The 21275-nt window shown below is 35.6% G+C and overlaps 1 protein-coding gene across 1 annotated transcript in view; it reads right to left on the bottom strand.

Moving 5' to 3' along the window:
- The window catches only part of LRP2 (LDL receptor related protein 2), a 262918-nt gene that overhangs the window by 55724 nt on the left and 185919 nt on the right, over positions 1-21275 (bottom strand). The window contains exons 50-60 of the mRNA XM_043995927.1: positions 19375-19891; positions 15040-15192; positions 14356-14526; positions 10515-10738; positions 8823-9000; positions 7515-7711; positions 6178-6423; positions 4708-4836; positions 3651-3770; positions 2296-2412; positions 995-1111 (exon numbers count right to left, since the gene is read on the bottom strand). Of these exons, the coding sequence (XP_043851862.1) occupies positions 995-1111; positions 2296-2412; positions 3651-3770; positions 4708-4836; positions 6178-6423; positions 7515-7711; positions 8823-9000; positions 10515-10738; positions 14356-14526; positions 15040-15192; positions 19375-19891 (2169 nt within the window). The remainder of the gene's footprint in view (positions 1-994; positions 1112-2295; positions 2413-3650; positions 3771-4707; positions 4837-6177; positions 6424-7514; positions 7712-8822; positions 9001-10514; positions 10739-14355; positions 14527-15039; positions 15193-19374; positions 19892-21275) is intronic.

Raw genomic sequence — 21275 nt, 5'->3', positions numbered from 1 at the left:
AATTTGATGTAATAATTTTTTCCATTAATAATTTATCAAAAAGAGCTATTTGTGATAAATATTCATTAAGTTGTTCATGACAGTGAATGGAGCCAAAGCTATTAGTTATTGATTATGTCATAATGACCTTTGTTTCTTACTGTTTTTCTATTCACATTTGGAAATTAGACACTTTATGCTCCATGAATTCAGTATGTTTTACTACTGATACCCTATTTTTCATAGTTGTTGTTATTTTGTCTGTGCATTATTTTTATCTGATACATGTTTCTATCATGAATATCTATTAATAAAAATAATAAAAGCATTAATAGAGAGCTTTAGAAACATAATTGCAAAATATCTATTCCCGGCAGTTGGCTTTGTCATAGTAATAACAGTGATAATAATAAAGGCATTTATATAGAGCTTTAAAAATATGATTGTATTATTTAGAGTTACATTTCTATCTCATTTTATGCGTTTATTTTATCCTCACAACAACCCCGGGAAAGAGATGTGACAATTATCCTCGTTTTACATATGAGGAAACTGAGGCAGGCAGCAATTAAGTAACTTAACCAGGGTCACTTCAGCATCCAAGAAACTCAAGTGTTCCTGACTCCAAATCCAGTGCTCCCCGTCCATAGCACCAAGACAATTAGATCTGCTATGTTTCTATCAAAATTGAATAATTCAGTCACACATGCAAGACAGTAATTGATCCTCTCCATGCAATTTCATTATCATAGATTTAGTCACTACTGTCATTCTAAGGGATTTTATTAATAAATTCTTTCGTGTTAGCTCCTGCATGTATATGGACTATACTGACTGAGGAATCAGATAAAGCTAAATCAATCAACAGACTAAATCAGATCCCTATGGTAATTGTTAGTTACCTATGAGTGCTGAATAGAAAACAACTAAGGGCATTTTGTCCCCCAAAGTGGGTCCATTTAATCTCATTGCTTCCTCAGATATGTTTTCATCACAAATAGCTAGAATGACTCACGGCAGCTGGCTTCATCTGAGAAATCAAGACAATCAGCACTTCCGTCACATTTGAATCGTTCAGGCACACAGTGACCACTATTGCACTGGAAAAACCCAGGATGGCAGGTCCTCATTTCTAGAAAATGAAGATTTACCAAAACATTCTGATCATTCATACTTAGATAACAACAGACCCTATCTAACCCTCAGAACTTGGGATCATAGATTAAGAGCTAGAATTTTATCTAGATAGCAGAGGTTATCTAGTTCAACTCCCTCATCTGAGTGATGAAGAAACTGAGGCTCAGAGTAGGTGGCTTGCCCAAAGTCACAACAGATAGTGGTAAGCAGAACAGGGCTGGAAGCAAAATCCTCTGAATCTAAATCTGGTATACTTCCCACTATACCATATTGATCCCAAACCATTCCTTTCAAGATATAAATATGGAAATACTGCCTTTCATATATACACGGTGAAATGCTACCTTCAGTAACACCTCTGCCACACTAAATAATATTCCTGTCTAGTTGTTGTTTGTCCTTCATTCTCAAAGAGCAACATGATATCGGCACGATGTCATGACTTGCACTGAATTGGATATAAGTGAGGGAGGGCTGGCTGTGCAAGATCACCAAGCTTACTCTCTCCTCCAGAGCCATCTGTATCCAGTGGCAAGATATACATCAGGATGACTGGAGATGGCCCTGTGTGTTTAAGGCAATTGAGATTAAAGGACTTGCCCAGGGTCACACAGCTAGTATGTGTCTGAGGTGACATTTGAACTCAGGTCCTACTGACTCCAGAGCCAGTGCTCTATCCACTGCACTACCTAGCTGCCCCAACTCATGTCTTAAGCCTTTACTCCTAGACCTAATTTTCCATCCTTTTGATATGTTTATGGGTCTTCTCCAGACAAATTCCAATATGAATGTGAGAGCTGGTTAAAGAACCAAGGCATTCTGATTCCTGGTCCAGTGCTCAAATCTCTGGGACAATGACCTCCATTTCTATTTTCTTGAGGACCACATTCAAGCACATGAAATAAGTAAGGGACAATAGCTATTTTTATTTGCATATTCTTTGCAAATGTCAATAGATCATAGTACTATCCTCTGACAATTTTCCAATTAAAATGGAATCAACTTAGACTGCTATACCATAAGTATAAAGCAGATAGAGAAAAAAATATTTTGTCACCATTTAAAAATAATTCTTCTTGGCGATACATTAATCAGTGGTTACTCCTTCAAAGAAACAAATATACAGATATAGATGTAGATGAAGATATAGACATAAAGATAGATGGATGTTATAGGTACCACAATCTCGTTCATCTGAATTATCTTCACAGTCATTGTCATGGTCACAGATCCATCGGGAAGGAATGCAATGCTGATTGTCACAACGGAATTCACTTTCAGAACACTCCCGAGGGGCTTATAAAGGAGATAAGGAAATAATTAGTACATGAAATCTCATTTCTGATAAGCAGGTCAAAGATAATATTATTCCAAAAGTGTAAACTGGCACTCTAAACTGGGGTTAAGGGAATGAGATGTTCTTAGAGTGCAAATTTTCTTGAAGTAGATCATTACATGTCCAGCCTTTAAAAAGAAAGGATTCTACATCAATTTTAAGTTCATAAAGAATCTCTTTCATTGCAACAGTTATCCTAAGGTTATCATTTAAGACTTTATGAAGTACTGAAACAAGAAATTTATCTGACTTGTGAAAATAAAAGCTAACTTTTCTCAAACAATAGATAGGAACAAAATGCAACTAGGATAAGAAAGAATCTGCACACGATATCTCTGACAAATGTCTGATATCTAAAATATTGGTGGAACTAACAGAAATATGTTTATATATATAGGTGTATATATATTATTTTGTTTGACTATATATAATGACTACATGTAATGACCATATATAATAAAACTTTACATAGATACATAAATACATAAGTAAATATATATAAATATTTAAAGCAATCTAGTATCAGGTTTCATCACTGACCCCTTTAGAGAGCTCAAGGTAATCCCCTAATTCCCTCTCTCTGAAAATAATTGTAAAGCACTGCTTTCACTGATTGCATATATGACATTGTTTAGTACTCTTCTGATTCTTGCATTTCTTTCTAATGGAACTGAAACTCATAACAATGATGATGATGATGATGCATTATCATTTTTAGTGGGCTTAATAAAATTTTGCAGTCCAACAAACCTTTCAACTTTTTACTTGAGATAGCTCACTTTAATGCTTTATGAATCTATGGTTTTGACAACATAAATATTTCTTCCAGCAATGCTAAATGTAAATCCTCTTTGCCTTAAGTTGCTGTGGCTGAAAAAAAAAAATCATCATCTAATAGTCAGTGATGAACTTTTACCCAGTTAACTAGGCTGGACTTTAGACATCAGAAACCTATTGCTGGGCCTATACTAGAAAGTCTTTCTACCCAGATCTTGCATTCTCCTAGTACAACCTCCCAAAATCCAAGGTTTGCCACCACATTCTGAGTAAGAACCAAAGGAAAATTTCAGTAGGAGAAATGGCTCACAAGTAAAAATAAAATACATAAACTAATTTTAAAAGTAAGATAACGAAGGTAGATTAGAGAAGAAGCTCAAATCTCAGCATAAGGAAAAGTGTGGAAATACTAAAAACTCACTGCAGTTCTGCTCATCAGATCCATCTCCACAGTCATCATAGGCATCACATTTCCATCGCAAGGGAATACAGCGGTGGTTGTTGCATCGAAAATCCCCCAAAGGATTGCAAGTCATCTCCTCTGAAAGCCACAAGCATTGAAAAAGTTTCAAAAAGCTATCAGGACAGTAAAAAAAAACAAACCACCTAAAAAGTGCTAATTACTGTGGAACAGACGTAAAATTATACTGCAATGGTATTCTTAAAGATTTCTAAGGAAAAAAGATTCTACCATTCCAGCACTTAAAAATCCTCATTGTCAGGTCATTCTTCTTTTTAACTAATCTAGAATTTCTTTGTCTTCAAAAAGTAAACCCATTTCTTCTTGCAACACTACTGGAAAAATGAACCATTTTCTAGATGGTAAGTTCTACCAAAGGCAAGACAAGAAGTTGCCATCATTGATCATTTATGTATCTTCATCTTGTCATTTGCCAAAAGTTACTGGCATTGTTCACCTTTTCTCCAGCTTCTCTATCAACCCAGATCAAAACACATATGTTCCTGAAGTCTAGTAAAACAGTCTTTCCTCCTTCCCATCCAGATTTCCTTAATATTTCTGCAATCCTCTTCTAGATCCTCTGAAAATTCTCTCTATGTTATCATACTTGAATACAGTACTCCTAGGAGATTCTAAATTCAATCAGATAGACCTAAAGAACATGAGAAGCCCAAATGACCAATACATTGTTATGGAAATTATTCTCTTTTAGGGTGCTGATGTAAGGGGAAAGAGGAAACTATTAACTACAGACAAGGGTTTCACATTTAGAAGAAACTCATACAATTCCCTATAATTGAGGCTACATTTCTTTCTCATCCAGGGCTTTATATAAGGTAGAATCTCCATGACTCACCTGTGCTTCTTTTGCCCTAGATGGTAGGATGTGGAAAATGGAAGGGAGACAGATGGGGAAGAGGAGAAGAATGGGAAATGTACACTCAACTGCCATGGGAGGGAGATAGGGAGACTTAACACCTATCTCTTTCCACCCTCAGATCCTGATCCCAAACCATACCACAGCCTTGCTCGTCACTGTTGTCCCGGCAATCATCATAGCCATTGCACAATGCCCACCGTGGGATGCAGCGGTAATTTGTTTTACAGCTGAAATCTGTGTGGTTGTCACAACGATAGTCAGGTCCCACTGAAATGGATGGTATTGTTGGTCAGAATAAATAGTTTAATCCTGTCTGTAGTTAATTATAACTACTCTACATCTCAAACACAGTTCCCAATTTTCAATAAATATTGAGGAATAGCAACAGGAATAAAACAACCCCTTTATCATTTTCAAAGCATTTTCATATACATTATTTCATCTCCCAAAACTTAGTGAAAATAGGCAGGGAACATAGTATCTTCCACTCTTAAGTTAAAGAAACTGAGGTTCAGGGAGATTTTTTTGCCTAAGGAGACAAAATTAATAATAAAGCAAGCACTTGAAGTCTTTTTCCTCATTGTCAAATCATCTTTCCACTATATTGCATTGTATCTTCAACAATAGTATAATTGTACTAGTAACATCATACTAGCAACAGAAATGTTAATTAGGATCATAAATCTAGAGTTGGAAGGTTCTTCAGAAGCCATCTTGTTCAACCCCCTCATTTTATAGAAGAGTAAACTGAGGCCCAGGGTGGTTGAGCAACTTGCTCAAGATCACCCATCAGTGAACATCAGAGGTGAAATTTGAACCCAAGACTTTTGACTCCAAAGCCATCTCTCTTTCCTTCATCCCATGCTGCCTGCCCAGTCTTTTCCACAATTAGTTGCCTCTTTAAAGTTCTTTCACTTTCACTTAGAGGTATAAACTTTAGTTTTCATTTCTTTTCTCATCAAATCCTCACTTCTTTTCTCATCAAATCCTAAACTGATTAATCTTCACTAATGTGCTTAATTGCCCTAGGAGAAATCTGGTTTCAAGATACTGAGCACCTGAGAAACTGGGCATGTTTATGAGAAAGTTGGCATCCCTTCACCCTTTAGTCTGAGTCAAAAACAAGAACTGGGATAAGACATGAAGATACTGATTAATGAGAAATGAGATTAATGAGAACAGCAGCAGCACCTGCAATTGTAGGACAGCTGCCAGTTCCTAAAACCCAGTGTCCTACATCTTCTCATACCCAAATTTAAGAGGTCCATGCTAAAGCTGAAATGAACCTCATGCCTGATATGGAATATGCCATGAAATAACAACAACAATAATATGTTGCATTTTAAGATATAGACGTGCTTTACAACCAATATCTCATTTGAGCCTCACAACAACCCTTTGCAATACTATTAATGATGTTATTAATATTAATCTTGTTTTATCAGAAAGGAAACAAGGGTTCAGAGGTTAAGTGACTTGCCCAAGGTCACACTAGTATCAGAGGCAAGATTCAAACCCAGGTTCCCCAGATATGTCTAGTACTCTTGCCACTGACCCCATGCTGCCTTGTTTGTATGGAGTCATAGAGATTTATGAATTGGTACTTACTACATTCATGGATAGGCTCATCAGAATGATCACCACAATCATTGTCCACATCACATTTCCAAGACTGAGGAATGCAGCGGCCATTGTCACACTTAAACTGGCCTGGCAAGCAGGTCCTGCTGGCACAGTGAGCACTATCTTCATCAGAGTTATCACCACAGTCATCCTCAGTGTCACACTGCCAAGCCTCAGGAATGCAGCGTTTGTTTGCACACTGCCATTGATGGGTCTCACACTGGTGATTCACTGAAAAGACCAGATATTCAGGGAAAAGATTTCTTGTTTATTCTAGATATTTCTATAGGAAAGGAACCATGCCTTTTTTCAAATAGGGACAATCACAGAACTCCTATAGCACTAATTATCTGGAACACTCATTTGGACCATATCATTTACTACTTTATCTTCCGGTAGCTTATTATGATGTAGGGGGTGACCTTGCAATTCTCAAGCACTATTCTAGATGAATGCAAGCTACAGCAAGTCTTATCGAGCTTAAAAAAGCCTTGGAAGCCTAGCAAATGATTGTGTCAATCCTTTGTTTAGTTGTTACTAAAGGGTTGGAAACGGTGATAAAGTTTTTTGGACACATCCATCAATAAACCAATGAACTAATGAATATGCTAGTATATGCTAGGCACTGGCTGGGTGCTAAGGAAACAGATTTGAATGAAATAGCACCTCTGCTCAAACTTATAGTCTATAGAAATAATGTGTGGAAGAGGTGAGTACAACATCACTGGGATAATAATAGCTAGAATTTACATAGTGCTTTAGAGATTACAGCATGCTTTATTAATATTATCTCATTTTATACTCATAACAACCCTAGGAGATAGGAATTCTTTTTTATTTATTTGGGGGGTTTTATTTTGGTTTTTTTTACAAATGAAAGAACTGAGGCAGGCAGAGGTTAGGGAGGATTGCTTAAGAGTCACAGAGCTATCAATTGAAGTAAATTTGAATTCAGTTCCTCCTGGCTAGAGGTGTATCAAGGTATTTACTGAGTCACCTAGTGCCTTTCAGATACAGTTATGAATCCTTCAAGTATGGAAACATTGTTAGTTGTCTTTTCATAATATAGAACCAGGAATAAAGGACTGGATTGTTTCTCCTTCCCTAGCTCTAAAATGAGAAACACAGAACGTACAAAGAAGTGGTCTTATAGTGTACTTAAGCTTTCCAAAGCACCCTATAAAAGATAGGAGGAGGTCAGAAACTATGTCTTCACCCAATTCTTGGATTGGCTCTTGGTTGGTAATGTATGTCATGATAAAAAAAAAAAAAACAACCAACTATGATAATGCTTGATCAGAAGATAAGGTGATTCAACATACCACAAAGAACATGGTCCTCATCTGATCCATCAGGACACTCCCTCAGGGTATTACATAGGAAATGTGGATTCGTGCAATTCCCGTCACTGCATTGGAACTGTCCAAGCTGACAATATCGCTGTGGGCAAGTTGATGGCTCATCTGAACCATCCCTGCAATCTCTCTGTCCATCACATTTCCACCAGATAGGGATACACCTACCAAAATACACCTACCATTTACCTTACATCAAGTAGCAATTCCCAGCTGTCACCACAAAACACTAGAAGCTAATGAATATCATGAAAGTGGAGGTTTACCATTAAAAGTCAAGAAGATATTAGTCCTTTCATAATTACATTTAGACCTTGAAGTTAATGAACTAAGCCTAAGTTACTAAGAGCACAATAATAAGGATAATATATTTAACAAGTGAAGGAGATAGGTCTCAAAGGATGGTTGTCATGATTCAAATATATGATGATAATATACTTCAAAAGGTAAAATGGTACCATTGGCCCACCAGCAGATATTCTGGATTATTTTATAAATTTGTGCTAATCTAGCCATGCTTTCTAGCTTGTTTTTCTTTTTCTTTCTTTCTTTCTTTCTTTCTTTCTTTCTTTCTTTCTTTCTTTCTTTCTTTCTTTCTTTCTTTCTTTCTTTCTTTCTTTCTTTCTTTTGGTGAGGCAGTGAGGATTAAATGACTTGCCCATGGTCACACAGTTAGTATCAAGTGTCTGAGGCCGGATTTGAACTCAGGCCCTTCTGAATCCAGGGCCAGTGCTTTATCCACTGTACCACCTAGCTGCCCCCAGCTTGTTTTTCTTTATGATCAGTGCCTTAGTGAGTCACTCCTGTTAGAGGCAAAGCACGAAGCCATGAAACAGAGTAATAATGCTAATTGGTCTATGTTAGAACTTAAACCAAAATTAGCTTTTCATTAGTATATTGGCCAAAACATCAGAGCTAAGAAGTTCATAGAAAAGAATCCACCACCAGGCAAGTAACAAGCTATGAAATCTATGCTCAATGAACACAATGTTATTTTTGTGATACAATTTTGCATACTCTACACTTAAAATTTATTAAACTTGACTGATACAGAAAATGAGGCTTACTTCCTCATTAAAAAAATAACCCATTACAAAACAACCATGACAATTTGGACTCAAAATTTCTAAAGAGAATCATCTGAAATTGACAACTTACAGAAAACAATGAAACAGTCTGAAATAGTCATAAACTTAATTAATTATAGATCCCTAAAATGGGAAATCTTGAAGTATGAGGAGAATGTTGGGAGTAGGTAAGAGAAGGATGACATACCTTTCACTGTCTCCACACAAGAACTGGGTGCTGGAGCACATGGGCAGACAGTGTGTCACACTGCCAAGTTGGAGAGTCTGGAAGTTGTCCGGACATTCACAGGTGAAACCCTGTCCACCTGCTTTGATGAGGCAGAGATGAGAACAGCCACCATTGTTGGTACCACAGGGATTATTTACTAAGGGAAGAGAAGGAAAACAAATGGTTCTTATTCATAAAGAAAGTGCCACTCCTGAAACTATATGATTGCCCTAACTAAAATTAAGACCCTACTTTTTATATTTTCTCTTATGGAATGAGAAAATTAACTTTCACTGTTGTTCATCCTTGCTAGCAAGTTAGCTGGGGCTAATTACATAATTATTTAAGCAACAGGTGGTAAATCAAATGTGCTATCAATAACATGAAGTCTATTTTCTAGATAGAAAAGATATTAGGACCCAGCAGACAAATTATGAACATCAGCTCATATTCATGTGCTCAAAAACCAAATGAAATCAGACTTGATCTAAAGAAAATTAGGCACACATAAATGGAATGCATTTTTCCTTTCCATTTTCAATAAACTATTACTAGGGTTTTCTTAGGAATGTTTGTTTCACGAAGAATGCTAAGATTATGAATTTCAGGTAGACACTATATTCTTCCATTCTAGTGATATAGATAATAGCATAAGAGAAGGGCTTTGGTCCAGAATACTTGGCAGGACACTGATAAATGGAGACAGAGCCTATCCTCATTTTGTAGTCTGGTGAGACTGCAAGTGTCCCTGCAGATGTTTGTGAGTCTTTGTGTAAGACTGCTGAAAAGTCACCTAAAGAATATTCTTTTCAGAAATGTCATGAGTGTGGTCATATGCACAGCTTCAATCTGACAACACCTGCCCTTTTTCTAAATCCTAAATTCATCATTCAATGCAATGTCATTTTCACATTTAACAAGGATGAAACAAGTATACACTGAATATGTAAAAGCACTTCCACCAAGATGGCATATAAAATACCATCCATCCACAGAATTCCAAAAAATTCAACAAAGGGGCTGACATAGCAGCAGCAAAGACATATGTTAAGCAAACATGGGGGAGAAAAAAATTCCCTCACCCCCATGTTTCTGAGACAATGGAATAAGGTGTCCATTTCATTATTTTTTTTTTTGCAGGGCAATGAGGGTTAAGTGACTTGTCCAGAGTCACACAGCTAGTTAAGTGTCAAGTGTCTGAGGCTGGATTTGAACTCAGGTCCTCCTGAATCCAAGGCCAGTGCTTTATCCACTGCACCACCTAGCTGCCCCCGTGTCCATTTCATTATGACTCCAACAGAGCAATCATATGGCTCGACATGTAAATAGGTACATGACATTTTTGTTCATTAAAACAACAGAATTTTCTTCCCTAGAGAACTATTCAAAATATGTTTATCTTTTAAAATAGGTTACAATTTAAGGATAAGGCTTTTCGATGTGGTCTTGTATATGAAGTAAGGAAACAGATCCAATGACCTCTAGCAGACTTCTGAACCAACAATTCTCTGACACTGAATATATGTACTATCTTATAGGAAATATAAAAAGTGAAAAAAGCTCCTAAAGATAAAGATTTTATGTTTACCAGAGACCAACATAATACCCACCTAATCTGAAGCAAACAAAAGTAAATGTGTATAAGAGTTGATTATATAACTATCTGCTCACCCATCGGCTGTCTGTATGGGTGATATACATGGATATCAAATGGTCTGTGTGTTGTGTTCACCAGCACCATTCTTCCAGACCCATTATATTTGTTCCCCTTTTCAACTGTTCTTGTGTTCCAGTCAGTCCAAAATATAGTATCTTCAAAGATTGTAATAGCAAAGGGGTGAGGCAAAGTCCCATCAAATACTGTGTGCCGATGTCGTCCCTCCAGATCAGAGAATCTAAGGCAAGAGAAAAAAAATGTCATACCATGATAAATGTGACCCAGTGAGCAAACATTTACTTTTATAAAATAACTAAAATTGTAGACCAAAATAATTTTTTTAAACCAGCTAAACTCAAAATGACATCCTGTCTGACTGAAAAAACTATAAAGTTGAAGAAATAAAGATTTTTAAAATAAAATTTAAATACAACTTTAGAGGCACCAAAAGTCTAAATGATAGCCACTGTCTAATCACAGTGAAAATTTCTCTTTGATATCTGCTGTAGAGAGTTGGTCTTAAAACTAGGAAGCCCTGGATTCAAATTTTACCTTTGATACATATTGACTGCATAACCATTCAGAGCAGCTAGTTAGTGGAGTGAATAGCACTCCCAGCCTGGAGTCAAGAAGACTCATCTTCCTGAGTTCAAATCTGGGCTTAGAGTCTTACTAGCTATGTGACCTTAGGCAAGTCATTTAACCCTGTTTGCCTCAGTGTTCTCATCTGTAAAATGAGCTGGAGAAGGAAATGGTAAACCACTCCAGTGTCTTTGCCAAAGAAACTCTAAATGGGGTCACAAAGACTTGGACATGACTGAAACCAATTCAACACCACCAACAACAAAATATGATCACTGGGTGAATAACTTAACCCCTCAATGTTCTAGGTACTTTTCTAAGACCCTATGTTGCAGAGAAGGTGACAACATACACTGACAGAAGGGTTTTCTTCATCTGGGAGTTCCCCATAGCAATAAAAGCATAGGTCTAATGCCTATCCCTGTTCCCTAACTTAGCACCTGTCTTAATATCCAAACAGAAAGAAAAAATTCATAGCATAGAAACATAAAGCTAGATATCTTTTTTTTTGGTGAGGCAATTGGGGTTAAGTGACTTGCCCAGGGTCACACAGCTAGTAAATGTTAAGTGTTTGAGGCCGGATTTGAACTCTGGTCCTCCTGACTCCAGGGCTGGTGCTCTATCCACTGAGCCACTTAGTTGCCCCCAGATATCTTTTTAAAGTTTTATTTCTCTGTATATAAACATTTCACAAGAAAATGTGACCCTTTGAATAACTTCAGTAAATATCTGACCTAAGTTAAGTTACAGCTTAAGAATTTAATCTTTATATATCTAAAATATAGCAATTTTTGAATATTTGAACAGCATTTTATAATATTTATTTAGTTCTGATAACATCTAAAGAAACCTTGGGTATCATAAATATCAATTTACAGATTAATAAAATGAAACGCAACGACTTCTGTCATTTGATTCAGATGATACAAGACATCCACAGCAAGGTTCTCAGCCTTTCTCTGTGCCAACTTAAGCAGTTCGTTTCCCTTTGGGCATGACTGGTAAAGTGAAATAATAATATTTGTACTCCCAGCCTTATAATACAAGATTGAGAAAAGTGATTTGGAAATCTTAAAAGGCTATAGAAATATAAGATGTTTTTAGTATTACTGTAGAGCCTACAAGTTAAGGGTCCTGAGCACAAAAGTTGCTACTACCCTTTCCTCTCACTCACAAGGCAGATCAGGAAATCAAAGTGCCCACTGGCAGGCGTTGTTGTTGTTTGTCCTTTCATCTCAAAGGGGACCATGACATCAAGAGGTGATGTCATGACTTGCAGTGAATTGGATTTAAGTGGGGAGGGAGGGCTGCGCAAAGTCACCAGCCTCACTCTTTCCTCCAGAGCCATTTGTGTCCAGTGGCAAGATACACATCAGGATGACTGGAGATGGCCCTGGATGTTTTGAGGCAATGGGGCTAAGCGACTTGCTCAGAGTCACACAGCTAGTAGTGTCAAGTAGCTGAGGACAGATTCAAACTCTGCTCCTCCTGACTCCAGGGCCAGTGCTCTCTCCACTGTGCCACTCAGATGCCCACTGGCAGATAACCCCAAAGATAGATAAGAATTACCTAAGAGACAGCTGCAGAAAATTAACAGAAACTTTTGAGGCTACATAAAATATTTGCATACATTATTTATTTCTACTAAATCTGATAAACTTTCAGAACCAAACAACCCTCCAAAGGTTTGAAAGATCTTGGACAAACAAAGAAGTTAGAGGAACCTCTTTGGCTATACTTTGAGCTCTAACAGCTTTGGGGGTGGAGGTTTAAATCCATGAATTCAGGTGGAAGTATCTTGGAGTAGAAATTCCCACCACTGATGTAGATCACAACCCATTTGTAACTTAAAGTATTGCCCAGAACTCTGAAAGGATGTGACTTGCCAGAATATTTTAAAACTGGTGATAGTGAAGAAATGTCAAGAAGATGAGGGAGAAGATAGGAATAGAGTAGTTCTGTGAGATCAGTGAGAAAAGTACTTTGTATGTGGACTGGATGATTTGGCCTCTTGTGTGTCCTAGGTCATTCCCTTTCACCCTTTTCCTCTCAGATATTAAGATTTACTATATAATGCTGAGGCCAAGACCAGAGTTTCAAAACTCCAAGGAACTTTGTAGAGTGGGAATGATAGCACAATAAGATGAATGAGTTAATCCACTAGTGTTGCTGAATGTGGCTGGCTATGCGTGGGAAACATACTTGTCCAGCCAGCACTACTGTAGTCCATATAGGTCATCTATTAAATTAGCAAAGATAATTGTAAACTTTTATTTAGTAATATGTATTATTGTCTCATCCTTTTGTTTTTCATTGATCAATGTGTCTTTGAATGTATTTCAAAATCTCACATTTGGCACAAAGGCTCACATATAGAAACCAGCTTAATAAACAATGCAATCTATTTCTATCTAAAACAATTGTATTTATCAATGAGAAAAGGTCCTCCTTCCTATTTTTCTTTTGCTTTCTCCAATACAGAGTTATGTTGCTCAGAAAATATAACAATGACAATCATTATATCTTTTAGCACTTCAAGATTTACAAAGCATGTACATCATAAAAATTCTGTAAGTACAACTAGAATCATTTCCATTTTCAGGTGAAAAACTGGGGTGCAAAGTAATTATCTTCATTTTTATTATTAATAATAATGTTAATAGGATATGTCTACCGGGTAATGAAAATTTCTGGCCATCTACTCATGAAGACCATCTACTAAGGATGATATGAGTTGCAGTTCACACTGATAAAAAGTGATGAAACCATTGGTCCTTGAAGTAAAGATCATAAGAGAGGATTATAATACTCTAAGATGGAAGATAACTTAGTTGTCATTGGATCATATGATGACAGGTTTGAAATTGGTAGGAACTTCAGAAACCATCCATCTTGTCCAACACACTCATATTACAGATGATGAATTTAAGATCAAGCTGCCATCATTATTATTTTCTAAAGCTTCAACAATGTTTTTCTCAGAATAACTCTATGTGATGGATAATACAATTACTATTAATTCCCATCTGACAGTTGAGAAAACTGAAATTAAGAGAGGAAATGTCAGAGCAAAAATATGAAGTTGACCCCAAAGAACTTTGTATAGAAGACTTTACTGAGGTATCAGTGTAAACACACCATCATTAGGATCATTGTTACATGTGGATCACCTAACTGTAAAAAAAAAAAAAAAGATTAATAAAATCAAAGTTTGACCCTTGATATTTGGTATGAAAAGTTACCCAGTTCCTTTATTCTTCTCTATGTACGTACTCAATGTAGCTCAGGTGGGCATCTGACCAGTACAACTTGTCATTGGTGTAATCAATGGTGATTCCATTGGGCCATGATAACTTGGTAGAGATAATCACAGTCTTATTGGTTCCATCCATGCCCACTCTCCCGATGTATGGTCGGTCTGCCCAGTCTGTCCAGTAAACCTGTCTATTTAAACAAACATCTTTGTTCAGTTTTTGAATATAAAATATGGTAGCAAAGACTAGTGGCTTCCCTTTGTTCTTTTACGGGGTTGTAGCATAAGTTTTAAAATATAAGTTCTTTTAAAAGCCTCTGAAGGAAGGGAAGACAATTTTTAAATAGTATGAAAGAGGGAAAATTAGGAGTTGGGACACCTAGAAGATGAGGAGTACCAATATGTATATTTCAGGAACTCTATCATTTTAATCTGTTAATTAAATATTTTGGCACCATACCTCTTTATGTTAGGTCAAAATTTGAGTACAGAAGTATAAAGGTGTCTTATCAAAAGAAAACAAAAATACCATCAAATGGTGTCTCAGCTGCATAGGCAGGTAAGTAGATATTTAACTCCCATTTAGCACCACTGTAACTACATTCCATAGAAGGGAAAACTCAGTAAAGACAATGCTGGAATAGTCTTTCTGAAGACATATGAAGGAAGGGAAACCAATACTATTTAGAGAAAGATGGCTATACCCATATCTTGGATGAAGGACAATCCCTCTTGGATACTGGAAGCAGAAGGTATTGTTGGAGTCCACACAGTGTTCAGCTAGTTTTCGACGGAATCGGCCATCAAGATTAGCAACAAAGAGGCAATTAAGATAGGCATCTAGCCAATACAGCTTTCTGAAATGGACAATGGGAAATTTTTCAAATAGCTATTTTATCCATGTTTCCCATACAATTTTCAACAAAAACCAACATAGAGTAATGGTTGGAGCCACATATATAGCTATTAGGAGTAGCAACCAGAGGTAGTAGAAAAGTCAAATATGAGCAATTAGCCTTTATGAAATTAAGATAATTTTGGGGCACATGAAATTGTGCTGTAAGAACTATGTAGAAATAAGTGGAAGGGTGGAGTGGAAAAGAACCTATTATGCTCTTTTGCTCTGATCAGGTAAAAACACCTTTTGATTTACTCAATCAGAACTGAGTATGAACAGGGCCTGTACATCTCCTTGAATCAATCAAAGTCATTTGTTTTAGAGACTGAGTCATGCCCTAAATAATTTGTATAAAATGGAGAAACCATCTCTGAATGAGAAGAAATTCTGAGAAAGCTTTCTCCTTTTATATAAATATCTCAGGGAATTACCTATTCTCTAATATAATTGATTAAATTGATTTAAGAAGACATGGTTTCAACTCCACCCTTATATAAATATAAAAGTCTGGAACTATTCTTCACATGAGTAATCTGATCATTTTCTTGGTTTCTCATTTCCTTAGTGGTCTGGGACCTAAAATAGAAAGGATTTTCTAGAAAATTAATACACATATCACTGAAAATACATGTTTGGAAAGCTCTGAAAGTCACAAAATATTGGCCCCATCAGATTAAAAACATGACCCAAACAAAACCAAGTTCTTATTACATCTTATTTTAAGGGTAATAAAATGAAGAAGATTTACAGATACAATGAAAGCTTCTCCTTAAGAAAATACCTGAAAAATAATTCAGTTACAATTTAGTTAAATTCAATTCCTGTCAATGTCATATAGATTTTTTTTGCTATTGGAATAAGCACTGAAATTTCCTTATAAATCTGACAAAACTCTAAGAGATTTTCATCATCAGATAAACCTTTCTTATTAAGAAGTATTATGGGAGGGAGAAAAATTTGAAATTTGAAATCTTATATAAACAAATGTTGAAAACTATCTCTACACGTAACTGGAAAATAATAAAATACTTTTATTTTTTAAAAATAAGTATTATGTTTGGGTCTTCCAGATGTCCACCATGAAAATAAAATATATAACTTGTTTCTTGTATCAGATCCCAAGGGGACTTAGAAAATGTTGTGGATGGTCCATATCAATGTTTGTTTAGGTAGGTGAAAGATTGAACATATATAGACTTATAAGAGTCTGGAAAGTTAATTCAGAAGATCATATATTTAGAATTAGAAAGACATTAGTCATCATCTAATTCAACCCCTCATGTTGCAGATGAGGAATTTGAGATCCAGAGAAAAATAACTTTTGCCCAAAGTTACAGAGATTAACAGATGTAGCATTTGATCCTCCAACTTCAATGTTTTTTTCACTGTACCATGCTGCTTTCTTAACTCAGCTAAAACTTGTTATGAATGAAGTCATAGATGCAATCTTTTTATAGGCCATTTAGTTTCCACTGGTCCATGGTCAGAGATTCCTTCTAACTCTAACCATCTCCAAGGCTCCTCCTCTATAAATAATGAATGATCATTCAGAGGCCAATGAAAATTTCTCCCCCCTCTTAAAAAAAAGACCCTGAAAATAAATATGTCTATATCCTAAGTGGATTAATATTACATTTTATATGAACAACAGCATATTATTACTATTATCAATATTGAAGCTCTGGAAACAAGACTTCTGAGTCAGCAATAGGCATTCCCAACAGCATTGAAAAAAATCTCATGTTTTCAAAATCAGCCAATTTGGATGAAATCCAAGAAATTTTAATTTCCGACTTTATTGGATCCTATTCCCTTCTTTTTTATCAAAAAGAACATTGACTAACTGAGCTACCTCTTGGGTGTGGAAGAAAATGTGGTTGTCACTCTCCTGCATAGAATTCTTTACTCTAGCCAAGTGAATGCCCAAGTGGAGAAAATGACTGGCAGAAACTTGGAATCTCAATTTGCCATTCGCTATGAGAGAAACAGGGGGGAAATCCATAATTTCTCAGGGCCAGTATAGTTCACAAAGACACCATGCCTTTATCAGGTTCCACCTACAGAAAGTTAACAAGTCATTGATGCCTAAGGACACTGAGTAACATGGTATAATGGAAAGAACATTGAATTGTGAAAAGAGAGTAGGTTCTAGTCTTGAATCTGCTATCAATCAATTATATCTCTCTAATAAGATATAGATTTTTTTCTTATCTCCAAGTCACTTTATCTCTCTGGACCTCAGTTTCCCCATCTGTAAAATTAGAAGACTGGATTTGATAATGTCCTTTCCGGATGGCTAATATTCTGTGATTCTGCATTGTCTTCTCCTTTGTTAAAACATTTAAGAACTCAGTAGCTGGAGGAAGAGGGAAGACACAACCTGTATTGTACTCCCATTTCCACCTTGTCCCATCCCAAATTATAGTACTTTCACATGCCCTTTTTATGGAAGAAGAAGGAACTCAACATTTCTATTTACAAGGATGTATTAATAGCTAAAATTCTTTACCTGAGCAAAGTCTTCAGCCAAGAGCACTAGTAGTCAAACATCTACCTACCTCCTTATAATTAAACAAAGGAGTCATACAAGTACTATGAACATACCCCCACCTAATGCTGTTCTGAGTAATGTCATTTCACAATAATTTACATTATACATTATATAATATAAACAATTATATAATATAAATATTATATAGTATAAACAATAAAGTCACATGGTCCACAACTAAATTGTCCATTTAAAACATTATTCCTATAGAACAAAACTGCTTAAATAATGTTGTTTTGCTTAATGCTGTTTGTAATGGTGTGTCAATTAGCCATATTAGGCAGAGTATGCCTACATATCTTGTAGAGTGTAGAATAGAATAAATATTCTAATATAGAATTTAAACATCATGAATAATCTTGAAAAAAGAAGAATTATGTGAAAGAGACACATCTAACGTCATAAGACTATAGCATCTAAGAATAAGTCAGAATTCCTGATAAAATTTCAGATTTTTATGAGGGCCTTATAGACCTCTACCCTGGCTCAAAAGAAGGCACAAAAGATGAACCAGTCTCCATTTTATGCCCAAATTAAGTCTGTTAAATTGGCAAAGGAATGGAAATAATTACCCTTACCATTACTACTGATTCATTGTTACTAAGAAGTTTCTGGAATTATTAACTTTCCTTTCTCATACTGCCATCCTCTACCCTTCCTCAACCTCTCCATATCCCCAAATATGATGGATATATATTTTTCTTTTAAATGAGTTATTGGACTCGAGAACTGTGATACCCTAAACATTTGAGCTAAGAAGTCTGAGGCATTAAGGAATAAATCAAAGAAAGAATCTAATTAACTATATTCATATTATAGAAAAATAGGAAGAGATCAATTATGATTTAAGGTGAAAAGACATCACATAGAAGAAAACTAGAAGTAATCTAGATGCCCAATATTAGAAGAATGGCTGAACCATAGGCCTATCAAAATAAAAGAATGTTATATAGCCATTTAGAGTAACAAAGTGAGGAATAAAAAAGAAATAATGATGAAATGTAAATGCAAACAAAAAGGGTAGAAGTACAAATAAGATATATACTATATGCTTATGAACTACAATGACAGAAATATAGTTATACATATATAAACATATGTATAGTGATATATATAGTTATATATAAATATATGTATAGTTATGTATATAAAGGATTATAAAATGATTCAAGATATTGGTGCTAAATTTACATTGTTACTTGTATGTTAATTGTTAATTTAATTTAATTTTAATACATTACCATGTAATTCAAATTTGGCCTTAGGGATTCACTAGCTATGTGACCTTGGGTAAGTCACTTAACCTTGACCTGCCTCAGTTTTCTCATCTATAAAATTGGGATAATGATAGCACCTATTCTACAGAGTTGATGGGAGAATCAAATTAAATAGTACATGCAAAGCTCTTTACAAACCTTAAAGCTCTACATAATTGCTAGCTATTATTATCATTATTATGCTACTAGATAAAACTTTTTTTCTTGATAAAGTTGTAAGTTTTAAGTAGAAGTTATATTTTTTAAAAACTCATCAGTAATGGTAACTTTTAATATTGATTTCACATTTTAGGAACATTATCAATACTCTTACCTGGCAACCCAATCAACAGCCAAACCTTCCCCAGCAGGCAGATTGCTATTTATGACTGTCTCTTTATTTGTCCCATTCAGAAACATTCTCTCGATGACTTGCCTTTCTAAATCAATCCAATACAATCTCTTTTCCACCCGATCAAAATCCAATGCCACCGCCATGCCCAGTCCTTGCAAAATGAGTGAGTAAGCCTGACCATCTGCAGTCAGATTTCTCAGATAGTAGCGGTTGCTAAAAATGAGGTAGGGTGAAATGTTACTGTTTTGCCGGCATCTCTTTCCATCTGGTTCCCGGATGTAGCCTCGGGCACACTTACAGATGTAGGACCCAGCTGTGTTCTCACACATCTGGCTACAGACAGATGGAGTTTCATTGCATTCATCAATATCATCACAGGTCTTCTTGTCAGACATGAGTTTGTATCCAGGGAGACATGTACAGTAAAAACTGGTCTGGGTGTCTGTACAGTTATGGTCACAGCCACTAATGGAAGGGTCATTGCATTCATTAATGCCTACAGGACAAAGATATTCATTATTCACACTTGGAGCAGTCAAAAAGTAACCTATTATACATCAGCAAAAATGAACATTTCTGTTCGATTAGAACCAGTTGTCAATAATCCATGCTTGTGTTTATGGGGGGAAATGAGCATTATCTCATATCCATCAAAGTCACAAAAACAATGAAACTCAATGCTGCCAGGGTTTGGGAGGAACATGTACACTGATTCATTGCTGATGGAACTACAAACAAAATATTTTTGGAAAAAAATTTGGCAGTACCCAGTAAAAGTTCCCAAAATAGTCATATCTTTTGACCTAATAATTACATTTTCAGGTATATACCCTGGAAATGTTATCAAAGTATTTCAGAGCTTCATTATATATCATTTCAAAAAAGAAAAAATATATAAATAACCTAAATATACAAAAATATGGAAATGGTTAAAAAATATTATAGTATGTTAATGTAATGGAATAGTATAATAAAAGAGACAAAATTTGAGGAATACAACTAAATTTGAAAAGACTTTTATGAAAACATAAAGAGGAAAAAGGCAGAATGAGAAAAATGGAGTATGGACTACCTATGACTATGTAAAAGGAAGGGTAAAGGAGAATGAATCGATTAAAAATGATGAGGAAGATTAAGCAGGAATAATTGAAAGATTATTATAATGCTTTTATGTATTAAAATTAAGGGATTAAAATGTGGTTACTAAATCAGTTGATTGCTTATATTGATGCTCAGCTAAAATTTTGTGAAACTATATTTAAATGTTTCAAGAAAATAAGAATTATATATATTTATAAAAGTCAACAATAATCCAAAAACTCCTTTAGCCAATATTTTCAACTTATTATCCAATCTAGTCATCCATCAGAGCTACTGACAAGTAATTAAATTCATTGACTAACTAGAGTTTCACGTGTTTTCCCTCCCTATCTCTGCCCACCTTGTGGTAGAGGTACTAATGAAGCATGAAATGATCCAGAGATGGGGAGCTAAAGAAAAGAGGTAGAAGAGAAAAATGAGTTAGATCACCCTCCAAATGAATAGTTAAAAATATGGAAAAAGTATTCTATTGCAGCCAATACAATGCAAAAAAAATAACCAATCAGTAGGGATGGGGGTGAGGAGAATATATAGGAGGAACAGGGTTGTATTAGAAATTATTTCCTGGATTTCAATATCCACATTTCATAGAACCATAAGTTAAGAAGAGATCTCAAGAGTTCCTTTGCTCTGCAAATATTTATGCCAATTCTTTTTCAAAATAAAATTCTGATTCTGAATAGAATACAACAGAAGATTTCACTGCTAAAAACTAAGTGGCGGGGCAGCTAGATGGCACAGTGAATAAGCACCGGCCCTGGATTCAGGAGTACCTGAGT

This window comes from Dromiciops gliroides, chromosome 3, assembly GCF_019393635.1.
Source record: "Dromiciops gliroides isolate mDroGli1 chromosome 3, mDroGli1.pri, whole genome shotgun sequence".
In the NCBI taxonomy this organism is placed as follows: domain Eukaryota; kingdom Metazoa; phylum Chordata; class Mammalia; order Microbiotheria; family Microbiotheriidae; genus Dromiciops; species Dromiciops gliroides.
This window is presented reverse-complemented; position numbering and strand designations above follow the sequence as displayed.